At 34.7% G+C, this 19,801-nt stretch overlaps 1 protein-coding gene across 1 annotated transcript in view; it reads left to right on the top strand.

The window, feature by feature from the left end:
- LOC136030303 (ubiquitin carboxyl-terminal hydrolase 48-like) overlaps positions 1-19,801 on the top strand; it is a 250,597-nt gene that overhangs the window by 149,733 nt on the left and 81,063 nt on the right. Inside the window, exons 16-17 of the mRNA XM_065709189.1 lie at positions 1,157-1,267; positions 9,185-9,288. Of these exons, the coding sequence (XP_065565261.1) occupies positions 1,157-1,267; positions 9,185-9,288 (215 nt within the window). The remainder of the gene's footprint in view (positions 1-1,156; positions 1,268-9,184; positions 9,289-19,801) is intronic.

Raw genomic sequence — 19,801 nt, 5'->3', positions numbered from 1 at the left:
TATATATACATATGTATAAATATATATATATATATATATATATATATATATATATATATATATATATATATATATATATATATATATACGTATATATATATATACGTATATATATATATATATATATATATATATATATATATATATATATATATATATATATATATATATATATATATATATATATATATATATATATATATATATATATATATATATATATATATATATATATATATATATATATATATATATATATATATATATATATATATATATATATATATATATATATATATATATATATATATATATATATATATATATATATATATATATATATATATATATATATATATATATATATATATATATATATATATATATATATATATATATATATATATATATATATATATACTGTACACCACCATCACCCTTAACACCCTCCTGTTGACGTGCTAAAGTTTAAATTTTTTTCCCTTTTTCACAAAGAGTATTTTTCACGATGCCTAAAAGATAGAAATGCTTACTGGTTGGCATTTGCTTAGAATAATAAAACCCTCAGTTCAAAAGTTTTGAAAGTCAGTTGGTAAATGAAGCTCCTGCAATTGCTTACTAACCGTAGCCTATTTATTGCGCTCAAAAAGCACTGTGAAACCTAGCTTAAAGAGGAATTGCGGGGGACGGCAACCCTTCTATATAAGGTAATCTGTGTTCCCTTAAGTCTCAGTATCACTCTTTGCTTTCATTTGAAAGAAAATTTATTTCGTTTATTTAATTCAGTCAGAAGAAAGGCATCTGTGGGACCAGTATTGCTCTTTTAATGACAGTAAAGTGAATTACGCTCTTAAATAATATTGAGATCTACACTTACCAATAACGTTCTTGGTAGAGTTGATTTATTCGCTCATTTTGTACTTTATATCTTGACGGCAAATTTTATTTTTCTGTTTTGTTCAGGAGGTTTGGCTAAAAATGCAAGATCAATCATCCTTTTGTATTTCAAATTAGTCGTCTCTAATTTTATTTTGTTGTCTAGCGTTTTATGCGTTTTATGTTTTATGCGTTAATACAATCTGGAAAGCTGCAACGTCTCAAAGGGCTGAAATTGTGTACTGGCTATCTTACCGAATTCTTATAGCCTTTTTTTCAGGGACCCCAGCACGAATGAGCAGCCTCTGTGTTTGATGAACGGAACTTTACTATGTGCACACCAAGGACTTTCTTATTTACCCGAAGCAATTGATTTTAAAAGTTCAAAAGCGTAAGTGTATTATTTTTATTTTGAAAGATGATTTACGGCTATATTGTCGTCGATCCTTAGGGACATTGCTAGTAGTGTTCTGTTACGGACTCAAATTTGTAAAAAGCAGGTTTGTTCTCATAAAAGTGTTAAGCGATATTAAACCTTAAAACGAACGGAAATTACTTTGAATAAAAGGGATTGCTTCTTTTTGTAACCCTCTGGTTCTGTCGCTAAAAGACTTTCAGTTGCACCGAGTGCATCCAATTGCAGGAGGTAACAGAAATTATTGCTAAACAGGTGAGTGATTCTTTGGATAGATTGGGATAGAGGAGGAGCGTACGTAGCTGTGTTGGTGTCAGGTGACTTGGTGCTGTAGCGAGTTGTTAGTAGTAGTAGTAGTATTACAAAACTGATGTTGTCTTAGAGAACAGTTTTCGAGGTTCAATTATTGATGTCTGTAGTAAGACAGAAAAGAAAAAATTCCTGACAAAAACTAAGAAGAATCACCATAATTAAAGGCAAAGGAATAAACTAGCGATATGCTATGCAGTGCCATCCCACCCACCTCCTACAAAACAACTTTCTAGTTAGTACTAAGGCAGGCATGTTGCACTGCACTTGAACCGGAATCATGCCTGGCATAAAAGAAACGCTTTCCGACAAAAATATGAGAAAAAACACCAAAGTTGAAGGCATAGGAATAAATTAACCAGATGCTCTGTAATTCCATCCCACCCAGCCCCCTACAAACAACTTTTTGTCAGCACTAAGGCAGGCAAGTTGCGTCGTCCTCGAACCGGAATCACCCCTGATAGGAAAGAATCACCTCCCGACAAAAATGTGAAGAAACACCAAGTCGGATGCAAGCCACTGGATGCACTCGGAGTAAACAAACCGAATGTATTTGTTATACTCTTACAGGGTATCTGCATGTCAAAACTTTTGCTTAAAGATAGTAGCGGCTAATAATGGCAGTAGTTCCCTTGTATTTAAGGTGAAGCGTTTTTGCGTTAAGCCTTATTATCGCTCTTTATTTCTATGTAAAAAACAAGTCTTTTCATAACTTTTCAAAATGTATGTGATAAGAAAACTAAAGACTACACAGTTGTGTGCTTAAAAACGAAACATACCACCGCTTTGGACTGTGTCTGTGGAAAATTCTAGATTCTTTGAGAACCTTTGATATCTTAAAGAATAATTTTTCGTCATGGGTACCTGGAGAAATCTGAGGAAGGTAAACTGGAAGGGTGGTCGAGAGCACAAGATGGCTGCCCCCGCCCAATGCACTTTCTGGCTAAAGGGCCATGAAACGGAAACCAGTATCACCGATAGGGAGTGTAAAATTCAGTGTTTTATCTTATTATCAGTTGAAAAAACTTTTTTTTTTAATTTAATGATTAAAGGAACGAAAGTAAAGTCCATTGGCCCATGGGCCTCTGACTGCTCACAACGCCAAATTGAAATATACATCCATATTTGCAAATTCACCATATTGTTTTGCCTATTGAGTTCCCAATCATTCGGGTATTAGGTGGGGATGGCCCTAAATGATTCAATCATTGAAAATCCTTGAGATCGAAGTTTGGCAGTTTGGCAAAATCAAAAGACATTAAGTACATATTTGATAAATGGTAGGGTTCTCGCACCTTTTTCAGATCAGAGTCATTCTAGGGTATTCCAGTGTATGATTTAAGGGACCTTCTTTAACCCCCCCTCTCTAGACCAACTTTACACATCTAGAAATGAGATACATCTTTTGACTTATGGTCATTAAAAGATTATTTTATGAAGTGTCATTTCGTATTCAGTCTTGATTATTGAAAGTCTCCAAGATTGAGATTGTAGATGTCCTCAATTTTTCCGAACATAACAGTTACATATTTCAATTTTTTTTTTTTTTTTTTTTCAAGAACTTCTTGCCTTCCTGATTAAAATTCAGAGATTAATATTGCAATATTGGCCTCCAAAATCAAGCACGTCAGATACATACTTCACAAATAGTGGGTATGCCACACCTTGTTGAAATCAGATTTGCGTAAGGGTTTTCATTCTACATGAATGAAGGCTCAAAAGCGGGGCCTCTGCACCTGATCTGCCTACCACCCGTCCCCTCCCAAGATTACATATTTTACTTCTTTTTGTACTTCTTTTGGTTCATTACCTATCATGGATATTTTAGGTAAGGGTCTTAAATGGCTTAATGTTAATTTAAATCACATTATAAATGTCCTGAAACCTAAACTAAAACACACTTTTTCACTAATGGTGTTTGAGGTTCTCCAAAGTTAGTATTCAATCATGTTTGAGCTTGTAAATTACATATTTCATAACTCTTTGGGAAAAAAAAAGCTAGTGTAGTTACTATTCTTTTTGGTGATTAGAACGGCATCCGGCCTTTATTTCAGAGTGGACTCTAAAATATCGCAATCGGTGTATCTAGAGGAAGAGGTTATTAAATGTCAGCAAAATTTGTCGGAATCAGATTAAGGTACTAGTTTTTCCATTTTGACTTCGGTGGTGGAGGGGGCTTCTAAATTCTTGTTACCGTTGCATATATAAGAACGAGTTGCCAAATCATAATCAAACTTTGTAGAAAGTAAGGCTTAATGTCTTACATGCCTTTTGGAAATTTGGACCGAGCCAACCTAGGCAGTGTGAGGGGTGCGTCATTTCTTGTCATTTGGACATTTACTTGAAGGAATCTTAACGAAACTCGTTGGAAATAAGAGTAAACGTCCCAGTTATGCCTCCTATCTAAATTAAAGCAACATCGTATTTTGCCAATGGGGGATGTTGGGTCTCAACCAAACTTAGTTAGAAGTAACTATTCGCACCATTTTGATGCGTTTCTAGAGTCTAGTCTCGGTTCGCTCTGGGAGGGGGAGGAAGAGTAAAGTGTTCGTGTAATTCTTGTCATATGCACATTTGCTAGAAAATCAAATGCCAACCAAAATTGTTGGGAAGCCCTCAGAAGGCAGATTCGCTGATGTCTCGTTGGATACTTAGCCGTGATCAGAAAAAATTTGTTTGTGGTTAGCCAATAACAATCTCTTCTGTTTCCGTGTTTTCTTTGATTATAAAAAAGGGACTCTTTTTATTTTATTTTTATTTAATATTTGTACGAGGTCAGTTAGCGGTTGTAAATCTTCGTATATCTAAAAGTTACTCGTGGTAAGAAGACCATCAGCGTTTTAATCTCAGCGATTGGATGCTATCTCCATAACTGAATTCAATTTGCAAACATCAATTTGCAATTTGCAACATTCAATTTGCAAGATTTGCCAATAAAAATTAACTCTGTGCATCATTTTCTTTCACTAAATTTTTTTTATAATTTGTCGGCAATTTGCTCAAACTGTTTCAAAGATCAATCTCAATTTCACTTTTAGATTTGGAATTGCGATCTTTTGAAAAACATGCGATCTCGTCATTTATTTTATTCATAATAATTCATGTCTTTTTGGACATAAGAAAACGAACAAAAATTTGCATTTCGTTGTAGAGTTTTTATACTAATAAGGGAAATTGTCTGTACTGAACAGATGTAATCAAGCACTGTGCATAATTGAAGACAAAAATCGAAAAATAACATCTTTTCTCTTTTCTGAAAATTGCTAGCATTCTGTTTTTCTTAATAGTTTTTATATACCTGTCTGAGACAGATTACACTCTTTGGAAATAGACAGGCATTATTATTCTCATACTGTTTGTGACGAGGTCTAATCAGAGTGAATCTCTACCCTATGTACTCGTCACTTTAATGCCAGTCTTTGCAAATATTTTTTCTACCATCATTATAAAATGCTTGACATGGTAGCCGCAGTGTTTCAAGCTACTTAAGACACATTTTCCAGAGGAGCAGAACTACCCAAAGTAAACAATTTCAAGTTATTTTGCTGTTGACCTCTTCAAACATAAATCAACTAATTACTCATTTCACTTTATAGATGTAGAGATATTTATGTATTAATTTAATTATGTATGTTTAATTTTTAGAATATTTTGTGTTGCGGCAGCAATGTTTTAATTTTTTCCTTTGTTTTCATTTGCTTTTTCTTTTCTTTTTTCCTATATTGCCGATTTTAGCTAACTTTGGGCACTGGTAAGCGGCCAATTTTCTGCGGATTTTGTGAAATGTGTAGATCTTTAGCTGAGCCGGTTGATAAATATGACATTACATTTTGGGAAGCTGGGCATGATTTTGCATGGGGCCAAAATTAATGTTTATTGTTTTTATTTTATTCAGCGCCTACAGTGAGCGAGCTGAAGTTGAGTTTTGTTGTCTATGTTATCCACTAAGTTTGTGTTTTTTTGAGCCATGTTTGTGCTTTCGATAGATAAGTTCCGTTCAAGCAGGCAGGCAAGCAAGCATCTGTTTCGAAATTAAATTTGATTGATTTTGGTTGTTTGTTATTTTATTTTCTGCTTTTGGATTGGAGGTAGAGGAAAACGTCTCATAATCCTCTTTAACTGTAACAGTTATCTCATTGAGAAAGAAATGGGAGCTTATCCTTTGCTTCAACCTTAGTAGTGATACTAGAAAGTTAGTCCACGTCAAGAAAAAGAAAGCTTTGATCTTAGATTCTCCACAACTGATTGATAACCCTGGAAGGACTGATCAAAGTGTATTATATGACCTGAGTTTCTTACAAACTCGTTTCTTACAAATTTGGAAAATTTGGTGGGGTTGACAGCCTCATTGCTGGGGTGCACATTGGAAAGAAAATAATTCGATAATGGTTCTACACAAGTCAGATAAGTCCTTATCCAGTAAACAATTAGTTTTGTTCGTTGCCAAAATAAGCAGAAGGGACAAAGTGGTGACTCTTTCGTCATCCTCTCCTTCCCTGTAAACGTTTTAGCCGAAAGCTTAGTATTTTTGCCATTTTTGAAGCTGAATCACTACAGAATTTTAAACGTATGCTAATAGAGGTATAATATGGCCGCTCCTACAGCCCCTGTCCCTAACCCTCCAACAGTCATTTTTTTCAGAAAAATATGTATGCTGCAGTTTGCTCGAACAAGAATAATCTAGGGATTTAATCTCTATGGTTGTAGAATCAAAGTGGACAAGGGACTTCAAAAGATCTCCGCCCCTAAAATTACTAGATTTTTATCGGAAACCTTGGCATGCTTCATGATCCTTGAACCGAAATCATGCAAAGATTTTCAGTATCTGTGCATGGTGGACCAGAGTACGCCCGTGGCCTCTCTTTCCCCTTCCCTTACCAATTCTATAAAAAATTCCTGCTGTTTCTGTATTTTCTTTGTTTTTTTTATTTTTGAAGAAAAAAACGCGCTTTATATTTCGTTATTAATTAATAGCTGTTGGAAGTCAGTTATTCTAACCGTAATCACGCAAAGGCTTCCACATGGTATTATTGGAGAATCAAAGCTGGCCAGACGCCCCACCAACACTGCCAGCAGCTTTTTTGCACAATGTTGTCATGTTGCACCTCATTTGAACCAGTATCATGTGGTTACTTTCAACATGCATGACAAGAGGACCAAAGTACCCATGGTCTCTAAAACATCTACCAACTTCCCCCACCTCTATTCTTTGTAGAAAGCTGGACATTTTACTCCTTTTCAAAATGAATAACATGCAAACAGTTTTCAATCTGTATGATTTGAGGCTCAAAACGGGCTCGCCACAGGTCCTCAATCCCCTGTCCTGTACTGTCAACTGTCTTATTAACTTGTTTTTTCAGAAAAGTATGCATGTTAATTCTTGTTTGAGGTAAAATTATACAAAATGTTTCAATCTGAATCATGAAGGATTGAAAGTGGGCTTGTGGGCCTTCCAACCCCCACAACTTTTCAGCAGAAACGCAGGTAGGATTTAATTTTTGTTACTGATCGACATGTAATCTATTGGACAAACACCTTAAGCCATTTGGAAATCAGGAAGATTTTCAGAGCCCTATCACCTTCTCTGACCTTTGTAGGTAAGTGCTCCGTTTCGTTTGGAACTTATGGGGCAAGAGGAAAGAGAGGATAGATTACACCACTTCTGAGTGCCACTTACCTTCCACGGTTGTGTTCAGCTTCACTTGTAATTTGATACGAGGCTCCTACTGTCAATCATCTGTTGGTCACAAAATTGTACACTGTTGACCCGTATAGCCCAAGGCCTATCAGGTTTCAAAGTTTTATTGCTGTTTTTTTCTGCATTATAAAGAATAAGTTGTAAGCAGGAACTGTAACACACAATCAGCTTTTTTGGCTGGAATAACACACAGCCAACTGGTTCAACTAGTTATTATTTATCGATACATTTCAGAGTATGGAAGTTCGTCTACACAACTCATTTAGAAAATAGTGGGACGCAATGAAATGTTTTTTTCAATTATTAGCGAAGTATTGATTTTGACAATACTTCGGTTATACACACAGAATCGAATCTTTCTTGCCCTCAAATACGTATAGATGACCAGTTCATCAGTAAATGTTATTAACTCAATGCTTAGATATACCAAACGCTATAAATTCTGTTTTGGAAAAATTTAGAACTTTATAGTTCTGGGAAAGCCATTGATTTAGATGTTGTGTTACCATCTTTAGACCCTCAATAAAAAATGAGTGTTTGAGCTTCCATAGATAGCACTTTGTCATCTGTAAAGCGAACTTCAGAACTTTCATTACAGACAAGACGAATTTAGAAATGACTAATACATATTGAAAATAGTAATGGCCCAATACTGATCCCTGGGGGAAACTAATACCGTCCAGCGAATCCGGTGTGGCTGATGGCCTTAAGCATAAAGTTCAATTCTGTGTCCATGCAAGTATGATTTGATGCGATCTAAAAATAATAAGTTATTCTTAACTAACCATGAGAGATAACAAGAGAGTGAATAAACAAGAAAAATAGGAGCTGAAATTAAAAAGAAACAATTAGCTATATAAAAAACACGAGATAACATCGTGAAATGGCTCAAAATTAGACAACGCAGACTCGGACAGCCATATTCTATGTAATTTTCAGTTTTCATTCAACGGTAGCACCTATAGTAAAAACATGAACGAAGACCTCGAGTATCTTTTTTGAGGAAAATATTAAACAGACTAGATAATCGAAACAAAGAGTGATCACAGTAGGACAAGTACAATTTTGCGAGCTTCCTATGGTTATTCCTGTTAAAAATGACTTTTGAATAACCAGGCTGGACCTTCAACATAGCATTAGAAACCGTACTTGAACGAAATGATCTTAAATTATTTTGTAATCTAGATTCCCAACCGTATGGCAGATTCAACTATAGGCATAAAAAATCATAACTACTCTGCGGGGATCTTGAAGACGACTCGTCATCAAAAGAGGGGAAAATGAGCAGGATCAGAAAGCCCCTTTCAAGTGCAACTAACTAAAAAAATGTTATCCTTGTAAACCAGGTATAGAATGAGACATAGGGATTTCCAAAAAGAAAATATTTGAAGGCTATCCGATATGATGGCCTAATATAGTTTCGAAATTGGAGTAAATGAAACTCCTCGGCTGTCTCGCGTGAAGTAGACCATCACCAGTTTTAAGACCAACATCGATTTTTGACCCTTGGGTCAAAAGAGAAGAAAGAATCTTATGGGCTTGCTGTCTCCGAATATAATAATAGAACTTCACTTTTTTTTTCTTCGAAATAATTCTTGAGACATATTATCTTTTAAAGTTTCAAGGGCCTGATAGCTGCAACGCTTACTCGAATAAAAAATGAAGTGTTGCTCCTGCAATACGTTTGTCGCTGAAGCCGACTAAAAATTGCTGGAACACTTCACGTTGGTCAGGCAGTGTAAATATAGTTATTGATTGCATTAGTCTTGCAGCTTAATGTCAAGTTTTAACAACTTTACTTCGAAATTTCTATTTATATGTGAAAGGGTTTACATTGTTTGGCATACAATTTAAGGACTCGTGTAGATTAATGTATATATTTCTAGACCCTTGCAAGTTCTTAGACCCTGTGAATGGAAAATTTTGACAGATTACGTTTCAGTAGATGCCTCGATTATTCTTAAGTGCCCTCAGTTGGGAACACATCCAGGTAAGATTTTGCACAGTACATTAGATTCTGAAATTCCAATGTTGTTTTTTTTTTTTTTTTTTTTTTTGACATTGCTTCGTTCTTATGCTTATATGTCAACAAAGTGTATAAAATATGGAATGCAGAGTAGGACAGAGTGGAATGGTTTCTGGGGATGTCAGAGTTCAAAACAGCTATGGGGTATGCTTTTGGTTAAGGAATGAGGATGATGAGATTTTTTTTTTCTTCAGCAATAGCTACGGTTGTGGCAGTCGCTAGTTACACCGACTAGGCCATTGATTAAGTGGAATATCCTTGGTTCAGATTACTGCGTTTTCGTGCAAAAGCGGCCGTTTTTGCGTCACCCGTCAAGTATTTGCTTCAGTAATATATTCTCTGAGGCCAACCTGACTTTTATACATAATAAAAATAGATGATAATAAGCATACCTAAGCTACGGATGTCGGGTGATTGATTTTTCTAACGATAATTTTGACAGGACCTGTGCCTGTCATCATCAGGTTAAATTGAAATTTGAATTTAACCTGATGATGACAGGCACAGGTCCTGTCGAAATTATCGTTAGAAAAATCAATCACCTGACATCCATAGCTTAGGTAAGCTTATTACCATCTATTATTATTATATTTGCTACAGGTCTATGCGTAATAACAGTTCAGTGGCTGCGTTGAAATATTTTTACTGAGCCATTGAAAAACGCATGCGTTATTTAGAATTGAAAGTGTTTTTGAACCATGCATTGCAAATAATTGCGAAAGTAATCATGTTCATCGGAAGTCCTCTATTAATATATGACACATGACATGGGGGTTATTCAAAGAAATATTTAATCCTCAAGGCGTTGAAGGACATTTCTAGGGAAGTATACGTAGCAGATAATTATAGTATTACTAATTAGGCACAGCTAACTTAGGTTAATATAGGCCAGCCTTTTGAATATTTCTCTTGGCCTCTAGAACTTGACTTAACCTATTCCAAGACCTTATGCTTTTGTTAAATCTCATAATAGTTTTGGTGTTTCAACTGCGGAAATGAATCGTTTCTGTGTTTAGCTTTTTTTGCGATTTTCGTTACGACGTTACAAAGTGCGATTTTCGTTTGCGAGTTTTGCGTTTCAAAAAGTTGCTTATGTGTGAAGCAGGGGTTACGAAGAACGGTTTTGGGACATCAGAACAATCGCTGGATTTTTTTTTTTTTTTTTTTGCTCTTTGACAACTAAATTTGGTTCATGAATGGGCTGTAAAATATGGAAACATAAACAATTTATTTAGTCATGTTTTGTGGTTCATATTATGCGGAAGGATTTCTTTTCTGTGTTATGACTTCAGTCATAACATATATAAATGTGACAGTTCTTCACCAGCGTTTTACGTTCTATTCATATTAGTATTCTATGGGAAACTAGCCTGAGATAGTTCATTTTATATATTTTATTTAATAAAAATGAACAAGTTTTTCCCTTTTAAAACGTTTGAACTTAAAATTACATTCTTAAAAGTAAATGCACATGAATAAGCTCTTCCATTTCCGAAATATTGTGAAAAATACTTTTTATTACATCCAATGTTCTTTAGCAGCTGTTTTTAGAGAACCCAGACTAATAATTCAAGATTTGGTTTAGAGAGTGGGGGCGGGGAGTAGGCATATATATATATATATATATATATATATATATATATATGTGTGTGTGTGTGTGTGTACTTCTCCGACCCTCTTTGATAATACTGTCATTGAGCCACAACAGAATATTCTGACCACATGTATATTTAAAGTTATTAATGTTTCGCTAGCTAACTATGCTGATGGCATCCTTGGTATTAGTAGAACAGCCTTTGAAATCGAGGAAAATTTTTGGATTATCGATAGGGAGTATAAACGTATCTAGATTCGATTAAATGAGAGCAAGATTGAGTTCCTGATGTTCAATCACCGCTCAGATTGCCCGACAAATGTTCGGTTAGGTGAACATTTTATTAAAGCACAAGATACACTAACGTATCTTGGTGTACCAATTGGGTCAAATCATCACGCCACGCGTTAACTTTTGAAAGATTTCTTTTGCCAGAAAATCTTGGAATGCGTACGGTTTACTTGTTTCGTTAAAGTTTAAAATTAACTGCCGTATCTTAGCTAGCGTTTATAATGCATTTGCTGTTCCGCATCTACTCGCCCTTGCACCATTTTGGTCTCTTCTTACAGTTTCAGATATTTGAGATATACGGAAGTGTTTCTACAAGTATGCGAACACTATAAAAGTATGCGAGTATGTGTGTGTTTTTTGTTACGTTGTTTTTGTGGAAAAAAGGCTTAAAAACCTTTTGGGTATGATAATGTTCGCCAGAAGGTATCGTCGGGCTTCTAAATTGTGCCACGTTGGCCTCGATTGCCAGGGGTTATCAGAAGAAACGTTATCGGAGATTTTCATTGAGTTTAAAGCATCGATTCTTGTGTAAACGGATATTCTTGGAGGAAAGTGTCCGAAAATGCCATATCGGTGATAATGGTTGCCAGAGGTTGCCGTTTGGTAGTCATTGACAGTCACAGGCTGGGAATCGCCAGAAAGTAATACCAAGAAAAAATGAACTAATTATAGAATTAAGCCACATGTCCTGTGTCCCCCTTGAATTTAACTCTAATAAGTCGCCCCCTCCTCTTAAAGGATCTAGATTTATTGGTTAAAAGTAATGGTGTTCATGCAGTAATATATTTTTGATGTTGTTGATATTCTTATTGTGAATTTCTCAGCAATTATGTTGATAATCCTCGATTGAGCGATTTTCTAGTTGAAAATATATCCGTCCTACCTGTATAATATTGATTTCAGTGTTCTAAGAACAAAGTGTTTTAATAATGCTTGTAATTTTGTTTTTATCAATACAACTTGAATGTACAAAAAAATGCCTTCATTCTTCAGATTTCTTGTTCCGGGATGAATCTTCAATGCGTAGTCATTTATGCAATGAAATATCTTTAGCCAATGCTATGTAATATCTTACTGATTCAATAGCTAACTTAATATGTCTAGGTCACATTTAAAATTAATAACACTTTAACAAGCAGGTGCATATCAATGTAACCAATTTCTAGTAATCGATTTTCTCCCATACATGTCATTTATTGCAGTCATAGGGAACATGTAATCCATAGCTTCATCGAGACGTTTTCGTTAGAGAGTATTCTCCGAATAGTTATCTTAGAAATGGTTTCTTGGCCCAGCTGTCTAGCGCTCCATTTTATTGAGGGGAAATCTATTTTGAATCCTCATTCGGTGAAACATCTTTGGGTTGTAAAGGTTCCCTGAGAAAAAATTATTAAACGCTTTGAAAAAATGACATCTCAAAGTATTATGTAACATCCCACGTGGGCTTCGTCATTACGTAAAATCCTTTATGTAACACCCGCATGTGCGCCGTCATTATGTAACACCCTCAATACTCTTACTTTCTCTTTGCCAAATTAATTTTACGCTTGGAGATGTTAAGGCTAATTTTCCAGGTTCGATTTCCTCCGGAACTGAATTGTCCCTCATATACGTAGTAATTTCTTTTCGTTTTGACTTTTAATGTCGCTCCTTACTTTCTGTTAGAAAAACATCTTTTTCTTTTTATTCAATCTTAGTCAAAGACAAGTTTTTTTTGCACAAATGAGTTCTTTATATATATATATATATATATATATATATATATATATATATATATATATATATATATATATATATATATATATATATATATATATATATATATATATATATATATATATATATATACTAGCTGTTGGGGTGGCGCTTCGCGCCACCCCAACACCTAGTTGGTGGGGGTGCTTCGCGCAACCCCCCCAAGCCCCCGCAGGCGTAAGTCGTTATGCGCCATATTAGTTACGCGCCATTGTAGTTGTGTCCCTGTGTCCCACCTGTGAATATAGATAGATATATATATTTATGTTTTTAACTACGTAAAACCTGCGAATATACAATATTCTTCGCTGTCCCATTGTCTGTACATATAAATAGATTGTCAGGTTTACCGACTCTTGAACATGCAACATATAATTGTCCATGGGAAAAACAATCCGTATTCAGATCTATACCTCATTATTCTAATGACTGCCCTTGAGCTCTGTTGATGATGATTGCTAATCAAACATTCTCTGTGTCCCCATCGTCATTTATATATCCCCCTGTGCCCCCCGGCGCCCCCGTTGTAGTTGTGTCCCTGTGTCCCAGTCGTCATTTATAGTCGACAAACATGACGTCAGTCGACACACAAACATGACGTCAGTCGACACACACGTCCCAGTCGTCATTTGTGTCCCGGTGTCCCAGTCTGTAATTTCTCTTTGAGTGTCCCGGTCGTCATTTATATTCCCTGTGTCCCGGTCTGTATATACATTTGTTTTTGAATTGGTATATGATGAAATAACTTTTTTGTTTTTAGTTTGTTTTTTTTTTTTGGTTTTTACCTATTTTTTTAGCTTTTTAGTTTTTTTTTCTTTTTTCTTTTTAGTTTTTTTGTAGTTTTTTACCTTTTTTGTTTTTTTTTATTTTTATTTTTTTTTAAGTTTTCTTTTTCTCCTTTATTTGTTAGTTTTTTTATTAGTTTTTAGTTTTTTTTTCTTTCTATTTTTTTTGCTGTTTTTACCCTTTTTTAGTTTTTTTTATTTTTTCTTTTTTAGTTTTTAGGTTTTTACCTTTTTTTAGTTTTTTTTAGTTTTTTAGCTTTTTTATTTATTTTAGTAGTTTTTACCTGTTTTTTTAGTTTTTTCTCTTTTTTAGTTTTTTCTTCTTCTTTTGTATTAATGCTAAAGCCAAGGTTCGAACCAGGAACCCCTCGGACCTAGAACCTGGAACATAACGCTTTACCAACTCAGCTACTTCGCCTTGAATACATTTACCTTTTTTAGTTTTTTTTTTATTTTTATTTTATTTTTTTTAGTTTTATTTTTCTCCTTTATTTGTCAGTTTATATTCCTTTTTTGTTTTTTTTTTTGTTTTTCAGTTTTTAGTTTTTTATTAGTTTTTTGTTTTTTTCTTTTTAGTTTTTTTGTAGTTTTTACCTTTTTTTAGTTTTTTTTAGTTTTTTTTACTTTTTTAGTTTTTAGTTTTTTACCCTTTTTTAGTTTTTTTTTAGTTTTTTAGATTTTTTAGTTTTTTTTAGTATATTCTTTTTAGTTTTTTTGTAGTTTTTATCTTTTTTAGTTTTTTTTTCTTCTTTTGTATTAATGCTAAAGCCAAGGTTCGAACCTGGAAACTCTCGGACCTAGAACCTGGAACATAATGCTTTACCAACTGAGCTACTGTATTTGTATTTGTATCGGATTAACGACGCTTCTTGATTACTAAGGTCCCTGCGTCGGCCCTGTAGTGCATTCCTGCAGCATGGTTCGATCTCTGGGTCCCGTATTGCCACGCTAAGGTCAAACCCACTGCGCCAACACAGGTAGTTATATAACTGAACTACTTCGGCTTGAATACATTCGTTTTTCAATTGGTATGTGATGAAATAATTCTGACGTCACCTATGAATATAGATAGATTTATATATGTGTTTTGAACTACGTAAAACTTGCGAATATACAACATTCTTGGTTTTCCCATTGTCTGTGCATATACAAAGCCTTATGTACTTATAATGACGTCATATGCAAACGCCCCCCAGCCCCCCCCGCGCGCGTAAGTATATATATATATATATATGTTTTTAACTACGTAAAACTTGCGAATATACAACATTCTTCGATGTCCCATTGTCTTTGCATATAAATAGATTGTCAGGCTTACCGACTCTTGAACATGCAACATAAAATTGTCCATGGGAAAAACAATCCGTATTCAGATCTATACCTGATTATTCTAATGATTGCCCTTGAGCTTTGTTGATGGTGATTGCTAATCCAACACTCCCTGTGTCCCGTCGTCATTTATATATCTCCCTGTGCCCCCGGCATCCCCCTTGTAGTTGTGTCCCTGTGTCCCGGTCGTCATTTATATTTCTAGTATCCCGGTCGTCATTTGTGTCCCGGTGTCCCAGTCTGTAATTTCTCTTTGAGCGTCCCAGTCGTCGTCTATATTCCCTGTGTCCCGGTGTCCTGGTCGTCATTTGTGTCCCGTTGTCCCGGTCTTTAACTTATCTTTGAGTGTCCCGGTCGTCATTTATATCTCCCGGTTGTTATTTGTGTCCCAGGGTCCCTGTCTGTAATTTCTCTTTGAGTGTCCCGGTCGTCATTTATATTCCCTGTGTCCCGGTTTTTAGTTTTCTTTTTCTCCTTTATTTTTCAGTTTTTTCCTTTTTTTACTTTTTTTTTCTTTTTCAGTTTTTTTTTCTTTTCAGTTTTTTTGTAGTTTTTACCTTTGTTTAGTTTTTTTTAGTTTTTTTCTTTTTTAGTTTTTAGTTTTTTACCTTTTTTTAGTTTTTTTTTAGTTTTTTAGCTTTTTTATTTTTTTTGTATTTTCTTTTTAGTTTTTTTTTGTAGTTTTTCCTCGGCACGCTTTCTTTTCTTACTTTCTCTATCAGCTGCAAGTTTTTTGGCATAGACTCTTTGAGCAGCTTCCTCGGCTGTTGCCATTGTAGGTTCTTCAGTCATTTTACAATTAAACATTTTTCCGTCCACGATCTTCTTACAATTAAAAATTTGTCTTTGAACAATTTTTTTAAATACCTTTAATGACGTCATCATCATAACCAACATGACGACAACTAACTTCATGACGAACTGATGACATGACGTTACTCGACAGACACGCAAACAAACAACTTATTTTTATATATAGAAGATATATATATATATATATATATATATATATATATATATATATATATATATATATATATATATATATATATATATATATATATATATATATATAGATAAGTTGTTTGTCTGTGTGTCTGTCGAGTGACGTCATGTCATCATGTCATGTCGTCATGAAGTTAGTTGAAGTCGTCATGAAGTCGTCATTGTTATTAAAGGTATTTAAGAAAATCGTTCAAAGACAAATTTTTTATTGTAAGAAGATCGTGGAATTAAAAATATTTAATTGTAAAATGACTGAAGAACCTGCAATGGCAACAGCCGAGGAAGCTGCTAAAAAAAAAGCTGCTAAAAAAAGCTTCCAAAAAGAAAGCTGCTGCACAAAAAAAAACTAAAAAGAAAAAGAAAAAAACTAAAAAAAGGTAAAAACCAAAAAAAAACTAAAAAGAAAAAAAGGGGAATAATATAAAAATTTATTTCATCATATACCAATTCAAAAACGAAGGTATATACAGACCGGGACACGGGGACACAGGGAATATAAATGACGACCGGGACACAGGGACACAACTACAACGGGGACGCCGAGGGCACAGGGGGATATATAAATGACGACGGAGACACAGGGAATGTTCGATTAGCAATCACCATCAACAAAGCTCAAGGGCAATCATTAGAATCATGAGGTATAACTAAAAAAACTAAAAAAAAGGTAAAAACTAAAAAAAAGACCAATTCAAAAACGAATGTATATACAGACCGGGACACCGGGACACAAATGAAGACCGGGACACCGGGACACAGGGAACATAAATGACGACCGGGACACTCAAAGAGAAATTACAGACTGGGACACCGGGACACAAATGACGACCGGGACACAGGGAATATAAATGATGACCGGGACACAGGGACACAACTACAACGGGGACGCCGGGGGGACGGGGGGATATATAAATGGCGACGGCGACACAGGGAATGTTCGATTAGCAATCACCATCAACAAAGCTCAAGGGCAATCATTAGAATCATGAGGTATAGATCTGAATACGGATTGTTTTTTCCATGGACAATTATATGTTGCATGTTCAAGAGTCGGTAAACCTGACAATCTATTTATATGCACAGACAATGGGACAGCGAAGAATGTTGTATATTCGCAAGTTTTACGTAGTTAAAAACATATATATATATATATATATATATATATATATATATATATATATATATATATATATATATATATATATATGTATATATATATATATATATATATATATATACATGTATATATATATATTCACAGGTGGGACACAGGGACACAACTACAATGGCGCGTAATGACTTACGCGCGCAGGGGGACTTAGGGGGTGCGAAGCGCCCCCACCAACTAGGTGTTGGGGTGGCGCGAACCTACAATGGCAACAGCCGAGGAAGCTGCTCAAAAAAAGCTTCCAAAAAGGAAGCTGCTGCACAAAAAAAAACTAAAAAGAAAAAAGAAAAAAAACTAAAAAAAAAGGTAAAAACCAAAAAAAAAATAAAAAGAAAAAAGGGGAAAAACACAAAAATTTATTTCATCATATACCAATTCAAAACGAATGTATATACAGACCGGGACACAAATGACGACCGGGACACATGGAATATAAATGACGACCGGACACAGGGACACAACTACAACGGGGACGCCGGGGAGCACAGGGGGATATATAAATGACGACGGCGACACAGGGAATGTTCGATTAGCAATCAGCATCAACAAAGCTCAAGGGCAATCATTAGAATCATGAGGTATAGATCTGAATACGGATTGTTTTTCCCATGGACAATTATATATTGCATGTTCAAGAGTCGGTAAACCTGACAATCTATTTATATGCACAGACAATGGGACAGCGAAGAATGTTGTATATTCGCAAGTTTTACGTAGTTAAAAACATATATATATATATATATATATATATATATATATATATATATATATATATATATATATATATATATATATATATATATATATATATATATATATATATATATATATATATACTGATGAAATTACATACCGGGACACCGGGAGACAAATGACGACCGGGACACAGGGAATATAAATGACGACCGGGAACCTCAAAGAGAAATTACAGAGTGGGACACCCGGACACAAATCACGACCGGGACACAGGCAATATAAATGACGACCGGGACATAGGGACACAAGTACAACGGGGACGCCGTGGGCACAGGTGGATATATAAATGACGACCGGGACACAGGGATTGTTCGAATAGAAATTACAGACCGGGACACAAATGACGACCGGGACACAGGGAATATAAATGACGACCGGGACACTCAAAGAGAAATTACAAACTGGGATACCGGGACACAAATGACGACCGGGACACAGGGAATATAAATCACGACTGGGACACTCAAAGAGAAATTACAAACTGGGATACCGGGACACAAATGACGACCGGGACACAGGGAATATAAATGAAGACCGGGACACAGGGACACATCATTAGAATAATGAGGTATAGATCTGAATACGGATTGTTTTTCCCGTGGACAATTATATGTTGCATGTTCAAGAGTCAGTAAACCTGACAATCTATTTATATGCACAGACAATGGGACAGCGAAGAATGTTGTATATTCGCATGTTTTACGCAGTTAAAAACATATATATATATATATATATATATATATATATATATATATATATATATATATATATATATATATATATATATATATATATATATATATATATATATATATATATATATATATATATATATATATATATATATATATATATATATATATATATATATATATATATATATATATATATCTATTCACAGGTGGGACACAGGGATACAACTACAATGGCGCGTAACTAATATGGCGCGTAACGACTTACGCGCTGGGGGGGCCTTGGGGGGGCGTGAAGCGCCCCACCAACTAGGTGTTGGGGTGGCGCGAAGCGTCAACCCAACAGCTAGTATATATATATATATATATATATATATATATATATATATATATATATATATATATATATATATATATATATATATTCACAGGGGGGACACAGGGACACAACTACAATGGCGCGTAACTAATATGGCGCGTAACGGCTTACGCGCGCGGGGGGGGGGCCTGGGGGGCGCGAAGTGCCCCCACCAAGTAGGTGTTGGGGTGGCGCAACAGCTAGTATATATATATATATATATATATATATATATATATATATATATATATATATATATATATATATATATATATATATATATATATATATATATATATATATATATATATATATATATATATGTCTATATACTTGTAGAGGTTTCAGCGTAAATGAAGTTGTTGGTTGGTTCGTAAGCTTTGGGTACAGAACACCTTCTCCTTTAAATCTTCTCAAAACTAGCATTGGTGGGTTAGAGTCCTCTTCTAGTGCATGTGCAAGTTTGTTTTTTTTTTTTTTTTTTTTTTTTTTGTTTTTTTTAGTTTCAAAATTACGTTAAAAAGGTTGCTTAGCAACTTTGAGCTGGTGGCTTCGATATATATGCAGCCCGTTCCAATGAATCTTGGCCAAAGAAGCTCTTTTGCACCTCTCCAAACTGGATCTTAATCGTTTCTATTTGTCTAAGCCTTGACTTACGGTTAAATCATTTCAATATAAACAAGGTGAATAGCCACTCTCAAAGATTTATCATCAGGAAATACACGGAACTTCGAAGAAAAATCA

This window comes from Artemia franciscana, chromosome 8 (genome assembly GCF_032884065.1).
Source record: "Artemia franciscana chromosome 8, ASM3288406v1, whole genome shotgun sequence".
NCBI lineage: Eukaryota > Metazoa > Arthropoda > Branchiopoda > Anostraca > Artemiidae > Artemia > Artemia franciscana.
This window is presented reverse-complemented; position numbering and strand designations above follow the sequence as displayed.